This window comes from Cynocephalus volans, chromosome 7 (assembly GCF_027409185.1).
Source record: "Cynocephalus volans isolate mCynVol1 chromosome 7, mCynVol1.pri, whole genome shotgun sequence".
In the NCBI taxonomy this organism is placed as follows: Eukaryota; Metazoa; Chordata; class Mammalia; order Dermoptera; family Cynocephalidae; genus Cynocephalus; species Cynocephalus volans.
In genome coordinates, this window is record NC_084466.1 from 145,150,501 (window position 1) to 145,172,797 (window position 22,297).

Genomic DNA, 22,297 nt, shown 5'->3' on the forward strand with positions numbered 1-22,297 from the left:
TCTCCTGGCAACCACTAATCTACTGTCTTTCTCTGTATGGATTTGTCTATTCTGGATATTTTATATAAATGGTATCATTCAATTCATGGACTTTTGTGTCTGTCTTCTTTCACTTGACTCTGAACATTTCAGAGTTCATCAATTCATAGCTCATATCTTTTATTGCTGAATTATATTCTATTGTATGGAAACCACATTTTGCTTATCCAGCTGTTTAAGAACATCTTGGATGTTTCCAAATTTTGACAGTTATAAATAAAGCTGCTGTAAACATCAGTGTGCAGGTTTTTGTGTGGACATAAGTTTTCAACTCATTTGGTTTATACTGAGGAGCACAATTCCTGGATCGTGTGATAAGGTTATGTTTAGTTTTGTAAGAAACTGACAAATTGTCTTCCAAAGTGACTGTACAATTTTTCATTCCTAGCAGCAATGAATGAGAATTCCTGTTACTCTATATCTTTGGAAGCTTTTGGTGTTGTGTTTTAAATTTTAGCCATTTTAATAGGTGTTTTGTGGTGTCTTGCTATTTTAACATTTCTTTGAAGATATATAATTGGAGCATCTTTTCATATGCTTATTTGACATCTAATTATATTATTTGGAAATGTGTCTGTTTAGATATTTTGCCCATTTTTTAATTGGACTGTTTTCTTGATGTGTTTTAAAGGGTCTCTGTGTATTTTGGATACTAGTACTTTTCCATCTATGTGTTGCAGATATTTTCTCCCAGTCTGTAGCTTGTTGTTCATTCTCTAACAGTGTCTTTCACAGAGGAGAAGTTTTTTCATTTTAATGAAGTCCAACCTATCAATATATTTTTTTCATCACTTGTACTTTTGATGCTGTTTCTAAAAAGTCATAATCAAACCCAAGGTCCCCTAGATTTTCTCCTTTGTTATCTTCTAAGAATTTTATAGTTTTGTAATTTACATTTAGATCTATGATCCATGCTGAGTTAATTTTTGTGGAAGGTATAAGGTCTGTGTCTACTTTCTCTCTTTTTTTGTTCATTTGTGATGTCCCGTTTTTCCAACAATGTTTGCTGACTAGATTATCTTTTCATTTTTGCATTGTTTTTGCTCCTTTGTCAAAGATCAGTTGGATATATTTGTGTGTATCTATTTCTGGGCTCTTTATTCCGCTCTGTTGATTTATTTGTCTGTTCTTTCACCAATACTATACTGTCTGGATTGCTGTAATCTTGTAGTAAGTCTTGAAGTCGAGTAGTGTCAATCCTCTGACTTTGTTCTTCTCCTTCAATATTGTGTTGGCTATTCTAGGTCTTTTACCTTTCCATGTAAATTATAGAGTCAATTTGTTGATATCCATAAAATATGTTGCTGGAATTTTGGCTGGGATCACATTGAATTTATAGATCTAGTTGGGAAGAACTGATTTCATGACAATATTAGTCTTCCTAGCCATGTACATGCACTATCTCTTCATTTATTTGGAGCTTTGATTTCTTTCATCAGAATTTTGTAGTTTTCCTTTACAAATCTTATAAACATTTTGTTAGATTTATGTATTTCTCTCTGTTTTTGGCACTAATGTAAATGGTATTATGCTTTTAATTTCAAATTCCACTTAGTGGAATGCTGGTGTGTAAGAAACCAATTGACATTTTTATATTAACCTCGTATTCTGTAACCTTGCTATGAAGGTACTTCAAAAACTTAGTGGAAAGCCAGAATTAAAAGTTAATACAAATCTTTCCATGAACTTTTTGAAGACTTTTTATAGCTTATTAGTTTCAGGAGTTTTTTATTGTTGTTGGTTCTTTGGGGTTTTATATATACACAGCCATATCATTTGTGAACAAAGACAGCTTTATGTTTTCCTTCTCAATCTTTGTATCTTTTCTTTTCTTGTCTTGTCTTATTGCAGTAACTAGAAATTCCAGTACTATGTTGAATAAAAGAGGTAGGACGGGTACATCTTTACCTAATTTCTTTTCTTAGAAGGAAAGCATCTAGTTTATCAATATTAAGTATGATGTGCTTGTAGATGTCTATCAAACTGAAGAAGTTCTCTATTCCTGCTTTGCTGAGAGGTTTTTTTGTTTTGTTTTGTTTTGTTTTACCATGAATGGGTGTTGAATTTTTGCGTTTTCCTGCATCTGGTGATATGACCATATGATTTTTTTCCTTAGTATATTAACGTGATAGAGTATATCAATTAACCTTTGAATATGGAACCATCCTAGCATACCTGGAATAAATTCCACCTGCTTCGTCATTAGATTTAAATTATCTTTAGCTTAAATATCTCTATAGCAGCTAAATATTATGTTCCTTGATCCATATTAGTCTTTTACTATTCACTAGACAGTATTTTTTGTTTATTTTGTAAATAAAGATTAGAGACAAGCAGATTTTAAAAAGACGCTAATATATTTTGGTTGAAAATTTTTCTAATTGGAAATCTCCCATGTCTGATACAGTGGCATAATTTTGAATCCTTAGATTTGTTTGTAACCTGAGAGACTTAGGAGAGAATGAAAATTAAATTGCTAGATGAACCTTTCTATAGTAAGTTGTTACTAAAGCCCAATATTCCTTCTGTTACAGTTTTATTGAGATATAATCCACATAACCATAATGTTCACCCATTTAAAGTGAAGTCGTCGATAGTGTATTCATGGAGTTATCCAACTGTCACCACAATTTTAGAAGCTTTTATCACCCCAAAGGAAAACTCCATATCTCTTAGCAGTTACTCCCCGTCTCCCCTTAAGACCCAGGCCTAGGCAAGCACTACCTTCTTCCTGTCTCTGTACTTGCCTTCTGGACTTACTGTCTCTATATTTGCCTTCTGGACTTTTTATATAAATAGAATCATTAAGTATATGGTCTTTTTTTAATGACTGATTTTTATCACAAGTAAAAGCATGTTTTTAAGGTTTAGTCATGCTATAGCATACATCAATATAAGTCTTTAATCCATTTTGGGTTGATTTTTGTATATGGCAAGAAGTATGGGTCTAATTTTATTCATCTACATACAGATATCCAGTTTTCCCAGCACCATTTATTGAAAAAGTTGTCCTTTTCCCCAGTGTATATTCTTCACTTGTGTTGTACCATCCTTGCATCCCTGGGATAAATCCCACTTGATCATGGTGTATAATCTTTTTGATTTGCTTTTGAATTCTTTTTGCTAATACTTTGTTGAGAAGTTTTGTATCTTTGTGTTCATCAAAGATATTGGCCTATGGTGGGTTTTTTTGTTTTTTGTTTTTGTCTTTGTCTGATTTTGGTATGGTATCAGGATGATGCCAGCCTCCTTGGATGATTTGGGAGAATACCCTCTGCTTCAATTATGAATTCTTTTGTAAAGGTTTGGTAGAATTCAGCAGTGAAGCCATTAGTCCTGTGCTTTTCTTTGTTTGTAGATTTCTGGTTACTTACCCAATTTCATTGCTCATTATTGGTCTGTTCAAGTTTTCTATTTCTTCTTGGTTCAGTCATGGGAGGTAGTATGTTTCCAGAAGTTTATCCATTTCCTCCAGATTTTCAAATTTGTTGGCATGTAATTGTTCATAACAACCCCTAATGATTCTTTGTATTTCTCTGGTATCACTTGTAATGTATGCTTTTTCATTTCTGATTTTTGTTATTTGGGTATTCTCTCTTCTTAGTCTAGCTAATGGTTTGTCAATTTTGTTTATGTTCTTCCCTCTTAGTGCTGTTTTCTCAGTATCCCATAAGTTTTGGTATAATGTGCTTTTATATTCATTTGTTTCAAGAAATCTTTTCATTTCCTGCTTAATTTTTTTTTGACCCATAGGTCATTCAGAAGCATGTTGTTTAATTTCCATGTATTTGCATAGTTTCCAAAGTTTCACTTGTTATTGATTTCTACTTTTATTTTGTTGTGGTCTGATAAGATATTTGCGATAATTTCAGGTTTTAAAAATTTGTTGGGACTTGATTTGTGACCTAACATGTGGTCTGTCCTGGAAAATGTTCTATGCATTGATGAGAACAACATATATCTCTCATTGTTGAATGAAATGTTCTGTAGATGTCTGTCAAACCCAATTGGTCTAAAGTGTAGTTTAAATCCAATGTTTCTCTGATGATTTGTTGGCTAGATCTGTCACCTGGATGATCTGTCCAATGCTGAGAGGGGTGTCGAAGTCCCTAACAATTATTGTATGGAGCCTTTCTCTCTGTTTAGATGTAGTAATATTTGCTTTATATATCTAGGTGCTCTGATGTCGGGTGCATATATGCTTATGATTGTTATATCCTCTTGCTGAATTGATCCCTTTATCATTAAATGATTTCTTCTCTGTCCCTTTTTATAGTTTTTGGTATAAAGTCTGTTTTATCCAATATAAGTATAGTTACTCCTGGTCATTTTTGGTTTCCATTTGCATGGTACATCTTTTTTCATCCCTTCCTTATTAGTCTGTGTTTGTCTTTACAGGTGAAATTGAGTTTCTTGTAGCCAGCATATAATTGAGTCTTGATTTTCAATCCATTCAGCTAATCTATATCTTCTTAATGGGGAATTCAATTTACAGTAAGGATTGTTATTGAAAAATATTGACTTACCCCTGGCATTTTATTGATTTTTTTATGGGGGTTTTATTTATCTTTTCTTCCTTTCTTTCCATTTATTGTTCATCTTTGGTGTTTGCTGGTTTTTTATATCGATAAGGTATAGTTTTTTTCTCTTTCTCATTTGCATTTCTGCTGTACCAGTGTGTTTTGCATTTCTTGTGCATTCATGATAGTTATTATCATTCTTAGGATTCTCTTGAGGATTTTTTGTAGGGCTAGTCTGTGGTAGTGATTTCCTGCAGTTTTTGTTTGCCTGGAAAGGTCACTATTTCTCCTTCATTTCTGAAGGATTGCTTTGCTGAATGTAGTATTCTTGACCAGCAGTTTTTTTCTTTTAGTACTTTGAAGATATCAACCCCTTTCTCTTGGATAGCAAGGTTTCTGCTGAAAAATCTGCTCTTAGTCTGGTGGGGATTTCCTTAGAGGTGACTTGACACTTTTCTCTTGCTGTTTTTAGAAATCTTTCTTTGTCTTTGACTTTTGACAATTTGAGTTCAGTGTGTCTCATACAGGACATTTCTTGGTTGAATGTGGTGATCTCTGAGCCTCCTGTATCTTCAAGTCCATATCTCTCCAAATACTTGGGAATATTCCAGCTATTATTTTGTTATATGGATTTTCTATGCCTTTTCTTTTCTTTCCCCTTTCTGGAACACCTGCAATTTGGATGTTTGTATCTTGAGGTTGTCCTGTAGATCTTGTAGGCCCTCTTGATTTTTTAAAAGTCTTTTTTCTTCTTATTTCACAAAGCTTGACTTCAAGTTCAGAAATTCTTTCTTCTGCTTGCTCTAGCTTGTTGTTTAAGCTGTCAGTTCTATTTTTTATTTCATTGAATTAATTCTTCAGTTCCAAGAGTTCTGCTTGGTTCTTTTTAAAGATATATATCTCTTTGTTGAATTCTTCCTTCAGATCCTTGATTGTTTTTTTCATTTCTTTGTGTTGTCTGTGAATTTTCTTGTGTCTCATTGAATTTGCTTTAGATTATTGTTTGGAATTCCCTTTCTGGTATTTCATAGGTTTTCTGTTGTTTGGAGTCTGGTACTAGAGAATTATTTTATTTCTTTGGGGTGTGTGTTTTCTTTCTTCTTTTTTTTTCTTTCATATTTCTAGTCATTACATTGATGTCAGGGCATCTGGTGGAGCCGTTGCTGCTTCTAATACTCTGGAGTAGCTATCAGGTGGAGAGATTCCCTCCTTTAGCTGGGTTCTATAGTTACAGTTGAGTAGGGTATTTAAGGCTTGTTTTTGGCTATATGCAATAATATAGTCTCTGTGTGATTAGTTTGATTCTAATCAGTGTCAGAGTTGTCTGTAAGTGCCTCTGTGGCCTAGGCACTGGAGTGCTTGGCAGTTCCTTGCTGAAGTCAGTGACACTGGGCTGAGTCATCAGGGTTGTGGGCAAGGTCTGAGGCTCCTGGGAGAAGCATTGGAGTGCCCTGTCACTCCTCAGCTGATGTGGGTAACCCTAGGTAGGCTTTGTGGTACCCTGGCCAGTTTCTGGTGACCCTAATAGATACACTGTGAGGCTCTGGAGCTCACTAGCTTAAATGGGCAACCCTGGGCAGGATTTCTGGGGTCCATATTGTGTCCTTGGACTTACAGGGAAACAATGAGGTGCTCAGCAGCTCCTCTGAAGGTGAAAAGTTTTTATTTTTCATGGTGTCCAATTTATCTATTACAGTCAGCCTTCCATAACCACAGGTTCTGCATCCACATATTCAACCAACTGTTGATTGAAAATATTTTTAAAAAGATAACGATAAAAAATAATACAAATAAGAAATTGTAGTATAACAACTATTTACATAGTATTTGCATTGCATTTGGTATTATAAGTGATCTACAAAGGATTTAAAGTATATGGGAGGATGTGCATAGGTTATATGCACATGCTATGCCTTTTTATATAAGGGACTTGAGCATCCATGGGTTTTGGTATCTGCTGGGTGGACAGGATCCAATTCCTTATGGATGCTGTGGGATGACTGTATATCTTCTATTACTTATGCTTATGCTTTTTGGTATCATATCTAAGAATTCATTGCCGAATCCAAGGCCAAGAAGATTTACTTGTATATTTTCTTCTAAGAGCTTTATACTTACAGGTCTTAAATTTAAGTTTATGATCCTTTTTGAATTAGTTTTTGTATATGTTGTTAAGGAGGGGTTCAACTTTTTTCTTTTGCATATCCAGTTGTCTCAGCATCATCTGTTAAAAAGAGTATTGTTTCCTCCACTGAATTGACTATTGAAATCCTTTCAATTTCCACATGAATTTTAGGATCAGTTGGTCAATTTTAAAAAAAGGTCACATGGGATTTTGATAGGGAGTGAGTTGAATTTATAGATCAATTTATAGAGTGTGGCCATCTTAGCAATGCTAAGTTTTCCATCCCATGAGCATGGGATGTCCTTCCATTTATTTAGACCTTCTTTAATTTCTTTCTTCAATGTTTACTAGTTTTTATAGTATAAATTTTGTCTTTCTTTTTAAAATTTATTCATAAATATTTTATTCTTTTTGATACTATTTTAATTTGATCTGTTTTTATTCTCAGGATTTTTTATTTCTAGTGTATAGAAATGCAGTTGATTTTTGTACATTGTTTTTATTTTCTAAACTTGCTGAACTCATTTATTAGTTCTAATAGTTTTTTAATGGATTCATTAGAATTGCTACATTTGAAATCATGTCATCTGAAAATTGCAATAGTTTCACTTCTTCCTTTCCAATCTGGATGGCTTTAATTTTGTTTTCTTTTTTTTTTTTTTTTTTTTTTTTTTTTTTTTTTTTCTTTTTCGTGACCGGCACTCAGCCAGTGAGTGTACCGGCCATTCCTATATAGGATCCGAACCTGCGGCCGCTGGGAGCGTCGCCGCGCTCCCAGCGCAGCACCCTCCCGAGTGCGCCACAGGCTCGGCCCTAATTTTGTTTTCTTACTCATTTTCCTAGCCATAGCTTATAGTTAAGTGTTGAGTAGATGTGGCAAGATCAGACATTTTTGTCTTATTCCCAATCTTAGGGGGAAGCATTCAACCTTACACAATCAAATATGATGTTAGCTTTTATTTTTTCATAGGTGTTCTTTGTATTAGTTTTCTGTGGCTGCTATAACAAATTACCATAAAGTGAGTGCTTTAAAACAACAGGAATGTACTTTTTCACAAGTCTGGAGGCCAGAAGCCCAAAATCAAAGTGTCAGCAGAGCCATTTCCCACTGCGCAGAGTTGCTAAAGAAGATTCCTTTCTGTGTCTCTTCCAGTTTCTAGACTGCCAGCATGGCTGAGTATGTGGCTGAATTGCTCCAATATTTACCTTCATGGTCACATTACCTCCTCCTCTTTTCTGTGTCTTTTATAAGGACACTTGCCATTGGATTTGGGACCCCTGAGTAATTCAGCATGATCTCCTCAAGATCGTTAATTTAATTATATCTGCAAAGACACTTTTTTCAAATAAGGTTACGTTTATAGGTTCTAGAGATTAGGATGTGGACATATCATTTGGAGTGGGGCACCATTCAGCTGTTTATTAGGTTGAAGAAGTTTCCTCCAATTCCTATTTTGTTGAATGTTTTTATCGTCATGAATATGTGTTGGAGTTTGTTAAAACTTTTTCTGCATCTATTGAGATGATCACTTGGTCACTTGTTTTTTTGTTTTTTGTTCTATTAATATGGTGTATTGCATTGATGTATTTTTGGATGTTAAACTGATCATGCATTCCTGGGATTAATGCCAGTTGTTCATGATGTATAAGCCTTTTCGTATTGATGGCTTTGGTTAGCCAGTATTTTGTCGAGAATTTTTGTGACTATATTCGTAAGAGATATTAGTCTTTAGTTTTCTAAAGAATGAGTTGATGAGAGGTGTCCCCTCCTACCTTATATCTTTGAAGAGTCTGTGAAGAGTTTATATTCTTTTTAAAATATTTGGTAGCATTTTCAAGTGAAGCCATTTCTTTGTGGAAATGGAACATTTTTCAATTTTCATTGTGGAAAGTTTAAAAATTCCCAACTCAATCTCTTTATTTTTATAGATTTATTCAAGAAATTAAAATCTATCTTTATTCTTTTAAAAATTTATTCTTGTATCAGTTTCAATAGATTTTGTCTTTTGAGGAATTTGTTTATTTCATATTGTTGTTTGCACATTTCATAAAGGTTTGCAGTTGTTCATAGTATTGCATTTTAATCTGTTTTATTTGTTAGGTTGGTAGTTATGTTCTTTCTTTTATTTCTGATTTTATTAATTTAAGTTTTCTCTCTTTTCTATTAAGTCTAGTTAAGGGTTTGTCAATTTTGTTGATATTTTTTAAAGAACAAAGTTTTGGTTTTGATTTTCTTTTTCTGTTCCATATTTCATTACTGTTTTTCTAATCTTTATCATTTTCTTCATTCTGCTTGCTGTAGCCTTGGTTTGCTCTATCTTTTTTGCTGTATCTTAAGTCTGAAGTTTAGGTCATTGATTTATAGTCTTTCTTCTCTTTAAATACATGTGTGTACAACTATAAAGTTCCCTCTAATTATTGCTCTTGTTGTATTCCATATGTTTTGTTATGTCTTGCCTTCATTTACATTCATCTTAAAATATTTTCCAATATCCTTGTGATTTCTTTATTGATCCACTGTTTGTTTTGGAATGTGTCATTTCATTTCCAAATATTTGTGAATTTCTCAAATAATTTTCTGTTATTGATTGCTAATTTTATTCCATTGAGATCAGAGAACATACTTTGTATGGCTACAGTCCTTTCAAATTTATTGAGGTTTGTTTTATGGCCTAGCATATGGTTTATCTTAGAGAATGTTCCATGTGCTCTTAAGAAGAATGTGTATTTTGGTGGTGTTGTACCACCAAACAGTGTACTGTATGTTTATTGGGTCCAAGTTGCTTGTGGGTTTGTTTAGGTCTTCTCTTTCCATGTTTGTCTTGTAGTTGTTTTATTCATTTTTTAAAGTGGAATATTAAAGTCTGTTCCTATTATTGACTTATCTATTTCTCTCTTCAACTCTGTTGGTTTTTGCTTCATGTATTTTGGGGCTGTATTGTCAGGACATATGTTTGTAATTGCCATGTCTTCCTGAAGGACTGACCCTTTCATCATAAAATGTCACTATTGAAGTCTAGGCAATGTTTTTTGTTTTAATGTCTATTTTGTTTGATATTATAGCCACTCCTGATTTTTTATATTTACTGTCAACATAATATCTTATTCTATCTTTTTACTTTTAATCTATTTGTATCTTTTATTCTAAAGTGTATGTCATGTAGAGAATATATAGTTAGAACCTGTTTTGCATCCTGTTTTACAGTTGCTGCTTTTTATTTATATGTTTAATACCACCAATTTAATGTGTTTTTGATGTAGTTGAATTTATGTCTGCCATTTTATTCTTTATTTTTATGTGTCATGTCTTTTTGTTGCTCTATTCCTTCTTTTACTCCTTTTTTGCATTAAGTGAACATTTTCTAGTACAATGTTTTAATTTCTTTAATTTTTTATTTAAATAAAATATTTATTTTAATATATAAAAAATTTAATATTTAAAATTTCTTTCTTAGCATTGGTCTTAGAACCATATCATGTATATCTTAACTTATTAGAATATACTTCAGATTTATACTAACTTGATTCTGGTGAGATACAGAAATGTTGCTCCTATATAGCTTTTTTCTCCTTTTTATCTTTCTTTGTGGTAGTATTGTTATACATATAGCACATATATATGTCACAAACTCAACCATATATATACTTATTACTTTATATGATTTTATGTTTTTAAAAGAGACTGATAGTAGAAAGGAGACCAAATATATAAGGGTTTGTTATGTCAATGTTATTGAATATTTCTGAGTGTTTTTTGCATTTGTTCTTATGGATTTGAGGTACCATTTGATGTCATTTCCTTAGTTCAACCGAGCTTTGCTTCAATCTTTCTGTGCTATTATTGTCAAATATATTACATTTGTACCATATTACAGCAAGGTAAATGATATTGCTATATAAACAATTATATATGTATGATTTTATAAAAATTGCTTTTCAAATTTATTAGGAAAAGACATGAAAAGAAATATGTATTCGTACTTTGTTTTATAATTACATAGTTGCCTTTGTTAGCTTCTGGATTTGAATAGCTAGTCTAAGACTGAATAACTTCCTTTAGTATCTTGTAAGGCAGATCTGCTACCAACAAATTTATTAATTTTTGTCGATTTTGCAATGTCTTTATTTTGCCTTTATTTTTGAAAGATAGCTTTGTGTTTATAACATTCTTGGTTGAAATTTCTTCTTCATTCAGCACTTCAAATAGGTCATCCCACTGCTTTCTGGTCTTTGTTGTTTTTGATGAGAAGTCAGCTGTTAATCTTATTGGGGTTCCCTTGTGTGTGAAAAGCTCTTGGCCTTCAACATTTTTACTATTCTATATCTGAGTATGGACTTTTCTCTTTTTTCTTTTTATTTCCTACTCGGTGTTCATTGAGCTTCTTGAATATGTAGATAAATGTTTTTTATAAAATTTGATTTGGAAAATTGTGAGCTATTGTTTTTTGAAAACTGTTTTTTCACTTCTTTCTCTCTTCTGTATTTGTAGTTCCTGTACACGTATGATGGCACACTTAATGGTGTTCTACATTTCTCAGAAGTTCCATTTATTTTTCTCTCTGGTCTTCAGATTGCATAATCTATACTGGTCTATCTTCAAGTTCACTGATTCTTCTGTCTGCACAAATCTACTGTTGAACTTTGGTAGTAAAATTTTTTAATTTCAATTTTACTTTTTAACTCCAGAATTTCCATTTTTAAAATTTACTATCTCTTTGTCGATATTTTATATTTGATAAGACATTGTCATATTTTCTTTTACTTCTTCAAACACTGTTTTTAAAAAATCTTCGAACATGTTTGTAATAGCTGCTTTGAAGTCTTTTTCACTATATCTGACATGGGACCTCTCAAAGGCAGTTTCTATTGACTGCTTTTTTCCGTGTGTATGGGTCACTCTTTTCTATTCCTCTGCATGTCATAATTTTTCATGAAAACAAGACATTTTTAGATAATATATTGTAGTAATGCTGGATCCTGGTTTTTTCCAGTTCTCCAGACCTTATTGATATTTTATTTGTTCAGTGGCTGGACTGTTTTAATGCATTCTCTAATACCGCTCTTCGGAGAGTGCAGCCTGGGGATGCACACATTTATTGTGGGGTGTCAGTAGTGTTAGCAGGGTCTTTTTTACTTTTTCTCTGAGCTCCCTGTTCACTTGTTTGCCTCTTTTCTAGCTGTTAACCTCCACTAATTGCTGACTGATTGCCCTATTGTTTTCAACAATCTTCTCTGGCATAAATTGCTCCACAGTCTGATTGAATTCCCTTTAGGCTTCTTATTGGGGTTGTCTTTGATGTTTGTTCTGATCCCAGGAGGGATTTTATTAACTCTCTTTTTCCCTGATCTCTCTGGTAAATTCCTAGGTGGGCTGTACTTTAGCTTATTGTTCTCGTGAAACTAACAGCTGTCCCTTAATTGCTTACAAGCCAAATTGCCATTGGTTTTGAGAGTGCCCTTAGGCATGAACTTTCTCATTCTCCAAATAAAGTCTATTTCTTTGAGAGAGCTTTGGAGCTGTTTTCTTAGTCTGCCTCTCCTTCTGGGTAAAACCTCTGTGCCATTGCTTGGGAGTTGTAGGTGGGTAGGCTTAGTGTGTGCTCCTCTTGGAGTGACACCAAAGGTTTTTGTGAAGGGCCCTAGATGGAGACAGTAGCCTCTGATCTTCTCAGCTTGCCCCTTTCAACATAGAACTTCTGCCTTATGGGTGAGATGGAGTGAAGACTATTGGGTCCAGTGTTCTTTGTCTGTGGGGTTTGGTGTATAGCTATCGTCTTATAAGTGGGGACTGGATAGAGGAAGAGCACCCAGATTTCTCATGCTCTTTCCCAGAATAGAGCTTCTGTAACCCAGAGCTGGGGAGGGTGAGAAGTGCTGGAAGCCTGCCACTCCAAGTGCGATATCGCTGGCCTGGACTGAGAGCTGAGAGGTGAAGGAGCCTTGTGTTCTTGGCTTTACTGACCTAGGGTAGAACTTATGTCATGCTATACTCTTGGTAAGTATGGATGTGATGCCATGGACTATTGCTCTTCTTATCGAAATTTAGTAGATATTCTTAAGTAAATATTTCTTCATTTGCTGTTGCTCTTAGTAAAATTTTCCGAGACCTTAAATGATTGTGTTTTTTTGTAATTGTTGTCAACTGTAGTTCTTTCTCTGGGTAGAGTGTTTGTGAAACTCTTCATATTATCATTCTGGACATCAGCTTCATATTCTTTAGTATTAATTGGTAATATAATACATGGTTTTGCAGATACTGCATAAACCATACTAACTATACTATATACTATGTTTACATTCTAATTCTTTGTTTGTACCTGGGATTTATTTAGAGTAGTTATAAGATGCTGATTCATATTGTGATGCACCTTTATTTATACCCATTCATTCAGATCATTATAATTGTGAACATATATTTATAGTATTTTCTCTTAGAGTTATGCTTTAATTAAAAGAACATTTATATTTATTTTAATGCTTCTCAAAAATGTATTGTAATTTTTAATTACACACAAAAATATGGATGTATCTCAGAAACAATTTTGAGCGAAAGAACCAACATACAAATGAATACAGTCTATATGATTCTACTTATGTAGAGTACAAAAACAGCAAAACGAATCTATGCTGTTTGAATCAGAATAGTGGTAATGTTTTTCTTTTTCTTTTTGGTCTTGATGCTGGTTACTTAGTTCTGTTCATCTTGCAAAAATTCTTTAGTTTTCAACTTATATGCACTTTTATGTGCACTTTTATGCATGTTATATTTAAATTAAAAATTAAAAAGTTTATTATGAAGTTCATACGAGTTATACAAATATAGTTTTAGTCAAATGCAATTCAGAGTAAATTCACTATATTTAAATTTTTACTTATTTTAAAATGTTTTGGAACTCTACTTTTAAGAAGACTTGTTTCCTACCTTTATAAATGAAAAAGTAATTCAAAATATAAATTATTATTAGTATTAACAATTCTGTTTGATATTGTGTTCCCTAAAGGCATTTTAAGATACTGTGAATTTCAAAATTTTTTTTAATATTGAAGTTTGGAAATTATTTATAAGTTGTTAAAAAAAAAAAAAAACGTGTCCCCCCCCCCCCCACAATTCCAGGGAAAATTCTATATGCAAATTGGACCCTATATATAATATATATAAAATCAGGGAGGTCTTTTTATCTTTTGTAATACATTTTTAAATTTTATTCTGTAGGACTATTTTGAAAGAGAGTGGGTTTGCCAGATACCTTCATTCAGCTGTTCTTATCAATGGAGCTATGCTTATTTTTGGAGGAAATACCCATAATGACACTTCCTTGAGTAACGGTGCAAAATGTTTTTCTGCCGATTTCCTGGCATATGACATAGGTATGTATCTGTTAGGATTGTACAAAGTAGGAAGTATCAGAAATTTTCCATATAGAGATTCTCAAATACATTAATTGATAGTATGTGTATATGTCATTTTAGAGATAAATTCAGTGATAGACTATGAATAGAATTCTCTCTATTTTCAGCATAGTATTGATGTAGAGCCAGGAGAACAGAAGAACTTGGGTGAGTTAATTGGGGAGACTGGGTAATAGAGAAATCTAGGTTTGAATGTCCTCTTGGAAGGAAAAGGAAAGCCTTTTGAAGCCTTTTGTATATTGTATCTGTACACAAGCACTGTATCAGTCTATATTGTGTTTGTTACTGTATTAGTTTTGATAATAGGTAGATATGGAGTACTGTAAATTTATGGAGTACTGTAAAATTATGTAAATTACAAATAGTAGGAATCTAAACATTTTAGATTTAGTAGGGATGTGTAAAAATGCATTTATATTAAACACATCAGATATACTTACTGAGTACAGGAATCTGATAGAACTAGAGAAAAGAATATAGATAAAGTAGAGCTTAAGAAATAGGATTTTGAGACAAAATGGAAACCCAGAATGTACCTAGGAATGGAAGCAACTAAATAAGAATTTGTTTCCCAGAGAACCAGAAATCACAGTCCATTTATACAATTCACTTAATTTTAGTGATGCTATCTATAGTTCTGTTGATTTCTGAATATTTAAGTGAATGTATTTACTGAAATACTAAATTTAGCTATTGAGTAGACCATTGTGGTGAAAATACTGTTTCTTTATGTATTATACTATAGATAAAACCTAGCTTATATTTAAAATATATTTAGCAGTACCTAAGAGTACCTTTTATTAATGGTGTAAATAAAGCAATGTAACAAATTCAAAGCTATTAGGAAACGTTTTGTTAAGTAAAAATAAAAGAATCAGAGAATAACACATTTAATAGAGGTAAGAAGTTTACTTTCATTCTTAAACACATAAAGGCACATAGTCTGCTTTGGTAAATTATTTCAAGTGGCACTATGTAAAAATTTTTGATCTTTATGCTGTTATAAGTTTGCCTGGAAGAAAATTCTCAGTGATACAGTTAATCATGCTTTTTAACTCTAAGTTATAAGTGTAAATCTGTGATTAATCAGTGGATCTTGAATAATTAAATCTTCACCTTTTTGAGATAATAATTTAAAGTGATGACTCATAATGAACACGGGATTGTCTCAGCTTTTAGGAAGCTCATAAATCATTGCCTGAGGCCCAGAAAAATGGGCTGAGTGAAGTACTGAATCTAGGCTGGCAGTGACCTTATTATAATCTGTCATTGCCAGGCTGGGCTTGTCAACATATTGTTTTGGCTATGGTAATGACACAGTGTTTGGCATATTTTTCTGGAAGTAGGTGAAGTTTTATTTGTTGATTCATTTTTCTCCTGGGAAAAAAATACAAGAAGAAAGTGCAGAATTTTGTTATTATTGTTAAAAATGAACAAAGTGAGATTTTGAACTTTTGCAAAAGAGTTTTCAAGAAGTTTCCACAGAATGTCTGGACTTTGACGAAAAATTTAAGATTGAGGTATTTTGTAGCTGACATATTGCAAATTCACTTTTATTCCTCCATATTGCTGAAGTTTGTGATACTTAAGTTTTTATGTATCAAAAAAGCTTACTAAGGTAAAAAAGTGTTAGAGGTTTTTGTTTCAGAAAGAGAGATCAGATTGTTATTATTTTCATTACTGCTATTTGTTAAATTTCCTCTAAGTGCTAGGTACTATATTAGAGGATTTATACACAAAATCTGTAAACTCTCTACTAACCTTGTAACAAGGTATTGTTAACCTTATTTTCAGAAGATTAAACAGACAAGAGAACAGGAAATTGTCCAAAGTCATGCAGTAAGTGGCAGATCTAGCTTTGTAACTCCTAAATTTATGGTCGTCTTTCTATACCATTTTGATAGGTTGGATCCATTGTATGTTAATTTTGTCAACAAATTATCAGACACCTTATGTTTAGTAATACTTGTTTGTGAATGCTGTGGAAAAGTGGAAGCAAATATCACTTTCAGTTTTTCAAGCAAATCATTCAGACAGAAGGAAGTATAACATGTTTTAAATAGTTTTACATTTTAACATAGGATTTTTTTCCCCTGTGCTAACACTGACAATGAAAGCATAAAGGCAACTATGCAATTCAACATAGGATATAAGTGTTTTGTCTTATCTCATTTGATTATTTGTATGTAGTTCCCCAAAAAGTTCCCCCTAATCTGTATTTATCCTCCTGGGTTTGCAGCATCAAATGTAGGAATATTTTCCTGGGAAAAAGTATTTTTATTTTATTTTGTCTTTCAAAATAATTGTTTTCCTTATGGTGTATGCTTTTGTGAAAATAAAAGCATTGCATAATGAACTAAACAGAAAATAGATATTTTTTGAAAAAAAAAAAGTCATGTTGCTATTTTTCTCTTCAGTATGGTAAACTAGGACTTATTGGTATATTTAACTGGAATGTACCTGAAGACTTAGCTGATTGTTTTGTATTATACACTGTTTAAGGAAGTTAAGCATATTGTGTGAATCCCAATTTTTTATTGTTGTAAAATGTGTTATTTTAATTTTACTGCCATAGTAAATTTTATACAGCAAATATCATTAATCTTTGAGAATATGACCTTTCCTTCACAGTTCTCATTATATTATGCATGATAGATGTAGAAGGCATATGCTGGTGATTTCAAACATGGCTGTACCTTGACATCCCCTTCAAAGGTTGTTGGGGAAGAAACCAGACCTATGTAATCAAATTCTTTGAGATTAAGCACTGAGCATTTATATCTTCAAAAAGTGACTGGGGTGCAACTGATAGAAACAGGACTGGTGAATAAGATTGGATTGGCTATAACACATAGCATGACACATTACTTAATGATCTGGTTTGTAAATCTAGCTTGAAGTCAGATTTTAGAATCTGAAAACTTTATTAGTTTTTTTGTTATTGTTTGTGGTATTATTATTGCTTTCAGAAAGCCACCATGACACCTTCTTCAAGATTAAAAAGATCTGCCTAGTAAAGATAGCCTTCTATTTAGAATTCAGATATAAGGTGAAAGTCAACTTATTAATCATATGTTTTCTTCAAAAAGATAAAAGATAATAGAAACATGAAAATGTAATTTCCTGAGTTAGATTATTTCAGAATTGAGTAAGGAGTAAGATTTGTATAAGAAATATATTTTGCAGAAAGCAGACTTGCCAAACTTCAAATCAGATTGAAAAAATAATAAGTTTTAAAAATAAATTCCCTGACATAAATTTACTTATGACATTAATTTTTTGGTAGATGATTATTTAAAAACAAAATAATAAAAAGAAGTTTCATATTTGAGGAAATAATATTAATTTGGTAAGGCATAACAAAGTGTATGCTTAACCATTTTATAAAACAGTGAAGTTATAGTTCAGTTGCACCCATAAAAAATCACTTTACTGGTTTATGAAGCATAGCATACATGATTTTATACAACTCTGAGGAGTGATTTATATATATATATATATATACACACACATATAAAATGTATACAATTATATGAGGCATATAATTTCATAGTGGAATCATATTCAAATTAAAACATCTAATTATTTAAGTTTTTGGAACACTCCAGCAAAATTATGAAAATTCCAACTTGCTTGCTTTTTATGTTTATAATTATTTTTATTTTCTGGAGGTTATTTTATTAGTTCCTCTCTCTGTTAATCAATATTTCTCTATGTTCTTCACTAACTTTTTAGGGCTCTTCCTTAATGAAAGCAGCACCATTTGCTAGGCATCTGAAAGAATCAGTATGTTTTTTTGTAGGTCAGGAAAACCCTTAAAATCATTCACACATTTTTCTTTTTCCAATGAATTCAGCCACCTGTTGACTGTTTTAAGCTTTATTGTATCCTTTGCTCAAGGTGTTTTTTCCTTTCTCTGAGATTCTATAGAAGAAATTGTAGTTTCTTCTTTTTAAAAAAATAAGTGACAGAAAAATGACCTTTCATTTTGAGAAAAGGGAAAACTAACATTCGTCTAATGTTTCCTATAATGCTTGGCACTTTACGTATGCTTTATAATCTAATTGTTGTACCATCTTATAATATCTGAGTAGTGTGTATTATTATATTCAATTTATAGAGGGAAGATGCTGTGATTTACCACAGTTAAACTCGAAGTCACACAGGTGGTAAGATCGTGTATTCAGAACTTGAATACCAGGCTAATTTCAAAGTTCTTTCGATTCTACCACCACACCATGGTACTAAATTTTTCCTGATTTGACAGGAAAAATTTTGAATGGTATTTCATTTGGGAAGAGGGCATACGATATTTGTAAGTGTAAAAGACATTCAAGAAATAGTTTATTTCTTGAATTTAATCAAATTTTTAAGGTATATTTGTATTTTATTGTACCCTTTCCTCTCCCACAAATTGTTCAAAAAATAGTGACCTCATGATAGAAATTCAAGGAGAAAGGAGTAATGAATGATGAATCTCTTTCTTAACAAGCCTACAAATATTTTGAGAGATTATTTTGAATAAAAATTGCTAAATGAAAATCCTTTAAAGAAAATATACATTGAAAGAAAAGTTTTTAAGGGTCTGGACAAAATCTCTGGAGGAAGAAGGCAGGAGAAAGCAGTCATGAATACAGAATCAAAAATTTCAAATAAAATATTAGCAAATAGAATCCAATGCAATTTCAAAAATGTAATAAATTATGACCAAGTAGGATTTGTTCTAGGAATTCAACTATGATTCCTTATCATGTAATCTATAAATATAATTCATTACATCAGGACTATTTACTAAAGTCAAAAGAAAATATCATTGTATGTTAAAGCACCATAAAATCATTTCAATTAAGATTGGTAGTCAAATAGTGGTATTTGCTTTTTCTGGCAAAGAGTAAGAAACTAAATAAATATTTATTGAATGAATGCCAGGGGGCAAAATCCTGGGAGAACATATGGGCATGAATGAGAAAACATAGAGGAAAGTGAGCTCATTTTTTTAGAATATTAAAAGAAGTTTTGACCTACGGCAGGCAGTGTTTTTTGGGGTGGGGCGCAAAACCCCAGTGAAGCACCATCATTTAAGAGGCCAGTGGAAAAAGATTTTTGGCAATATCCAGAAATTTAGTTTTCTTTTACAAAAATATTGAAATGTTTAAGAGAAGTTTTTCTTTATATCCATCTTGTTTTGAGACTTGTACATGTAACCTCTGTGTTCTATCATATTTCAACTGTGCAATTAAGACTGACTTATGAACAGGCATTTCAAGTGGAATATTTAAAGAATTCTTAAAGTGTTTCCTTAAAGTATTATAGATGCATATTTTAATGGAAAACATGGATATTTGTAGAAAAATTAGTGCATGAATGTGCATTTTCCACCTGCATTATTTATGTATTATTGATGAAATAAACCAGTCTCTGAATTTCAGCTTAAATGCTTAACAGAATTACCTGGCCCCTCATGGGTAAATAGTTCTGACAGCATGGCATTGTTTGCTAAAATTTGGGTTTGAGAATATAGTAATTCTGATTTCTTGGTTTTATGTGTATTGAGTGTATGGTTTGTAAATTAATATATAGCACCTTGTAACACAGGGATTTTTAAAAATATATATTCAAGAGAGTATATTTTACTCTGCTTTTTCTTCTCACATGGCTTTTCTGTTGGATTGGAATGGTATTTCTGTCAATTTTTATAATGTTAAAAACTGTATCAAATTTGCTTTAGGTTGTCTAGCCTTGAACAGTTTATGACATGATAATGGCCCAAGTGCTCCAGAAATATATTTTCTTCTTGGGAAGAAATATAATTGTAGATCTCTGTCAGACATATGTAAGAGACTGTATAATGTTAAGAATGGGAATAGACTACATGTAAGCAGATTATATTTAGTATTGAGCTATAAGGCATTTGATTTGTGCCTGCATATCAAGCTGGCATATTTGTGTTTTCCTCTTGTTATCTGGCATAGAGGATTTCCCATATGGCTGTAGCTATAAGATGAGGAAGGGGTACTGGTGTAACAATGGTGGATGACATGGGTGTCTGAGCTACCAGTTTATGCAGATTACTTGTGCCTGTGGTCTTGCTGATGCTTGATCTTGGGTACTACTTTTATATTATATTCTTAGGATTATTGGTTACAGAGCCAGCTCATGATAGAAAACTTTGAACACACGGTCACTTGATTACCCATGATCAGGCATTCTTCCTTTCCCAGAGCCCAACAGCATGGAGTAGAGGTATGTAATTTTTCTCTGCAAATGGCATATGGCCTTTTACATCCATGTGGGTCTGCGTTGTGATTCTTTCACTGGAGCTTGTGGTAAATTCCACAAGCTACTTTTTCCAACAGTAACACCACCAGTAGTTATTAGTGTCTACTGGGTCATATGGCCCTAGCTACAGGGTTGCTTGCAATGTAGACTGGACCTATAACAGAGCTGTTTCCTGCCCTGGCACCCACTCAGAGCTGGCAGACTTTGATGTTTTCCAGTATTGTCTTCAGAACCCAAAAAAGCCTGCCAGATGGTTTGTTTCCATCTTGGTAATGGGAGTTGCAAGATTTGATAATTGGTCCTTTAATTCAGATGAGATGTCTCAGAATGTTCTTGACCACAGTTCCCCTAAGTATTTTACCAATATGAAAGGTCTCTGAATCTTTGTGGGTATTATCTTTCATTTTTTAAGCATATATGTCTTAACAAGACCTCCATGGCAGTATAGTTATTCTTGCTCATCTGCTGTCAATAATGTAGTGGAACTATGTAATGTTCTGCAAGATATCCAATTGGATCAAGTGCATTCTGACTATGTTATAATAAAAGGAGGGAAATTTTATATCATCCTGAGACAAAATTGTGAGTGTATACTATTTTCTATTTTATGTGAATGCAAACTGTTTTTGATCCCCTTTTTCAATAAGGTTAGCAAAAAACACATTTGCCAAATCTATGTCCATGTTAGTCTTCTCTAGCAAAGATATACATCTTGCATGGTGATTGCAATTTGGGCTGTTACTTGGCAGCAGGTAATTTTTATCCTTCAGGCTTTGTTTGGTTTTTTGGGGGTAGCAGTTCCTGAGACTTTCTAAGTTCCTGAGGCTAACCAGTGACCAAATGTAGGAGGGGTTGTGTCATCTGCCAAGTATGTTTCTTCCAGTTAAACATTCAGAGACCGAAGATGTGATCACTTTGTAGGTCTGCAACCCATTGGTCAGTGGACCCATTCTGAGCCGGACCTTGTCCAGGATGCCATTTATTTCCTCATCTCTATATATCCTTATTATAAAGAGAGGCAATGATGACACTTCATATCTCCAGGTGTCATTGTCAACTTAGACCCTACGATCAACAGAAATGTTTGTGTTGCCTTTTTCTCTGGCTACAGTTACCCAATGAAATTTCTGTTGATGCCTTTGAGGAAGAGTGCATATACTGGCTGTGGTATTACAGGATCCTTTCTCCTGGGCCCCAGAATTTTAAATTTATCAGCTCTGAATTTCAAAAATGGCTCAAGTCCAGTAATTGACTTTTTATTACATCATCTATCATCAGCCTCCTGATCATCCATCCTTGGTTTCTTCTTATAGTATAATTTGGGTGCCTTTTTTGGGCAGCCTTTTTGGCTGCCCATCTATTTTTTTTCTAGGGATACTGCGTTCTGTTAAAGATCTCTGTGATTTTCTACAGGTCAGTCCCTTTGACTGACACGTTGACCTTGCTGTTGGTTACAATAGGTGCTCTCTACTTGAATTGGATTCTGATGGTTAAGTGTCAACAGCTGGTCTCTTGTTGTGTTATCAGCATCACTGAGCTCAGTTGTGTTACAGTTTCTCCTATCATCAGCTTTGGCCTGTGTAGGAAAGCCATCTTATTCTTAGTGATGCTAGTGTCTCTCCTACCATCACTTTCTTCATGGCTCTGGTAAATGGCATACCCTCTGGCCCTTTCTGTAGATATAATGACTTGGCAGGTTTTCTGGCATTACATAGTATATCCACTCTAGCCTACCCACTAATCTAGACTTTTAATCCATGTCTTTACTGTTTTCTGTGGCAATCCTGGCATTTAGACTTTACTTAGTATGGGCTGTACTGTTCTGTGTTTTCCATGTTTCTAGGAATCATTCTAATAGCAAGTTGGTAAATCCTGCTTCTTGGGAGAGTGCTTTCAAATCAATAAACTCTCATTAATTCAGTAG

General features: G+C 33.0%; 1 protein-coding gene across 4 annotated transcripts in view; it reads left to right on the plus strand.

Annotated features, from left to right (window-relative positions):
* ATRNL1 (attractin like 1) overlaps window positions 1-22,297 on the plus strand; it is an 819,545-nt gene that overhangs the window by 134,122 nt on the left and 663,126 nt on the right. For 3 of the 4 annotated variants that reach the window (XM_063102060.1, XM_063102061.1, XM_063102062.1), the window contains exon 10: window positions 13,898-14,052. The exons of the other annotated variant lie outside the window; for it this stretch is intronic. In XM_063102060.1, coding sequence (XP_062958130.1) covers window positions 13,898-14,052 — 155 coding nt within the window. The remainder of the gene's footprint in view (window positions 1-13,897; window positions 14,053-22,297) is intronic. 4 annotated transcript variants of the gene reach the window in all.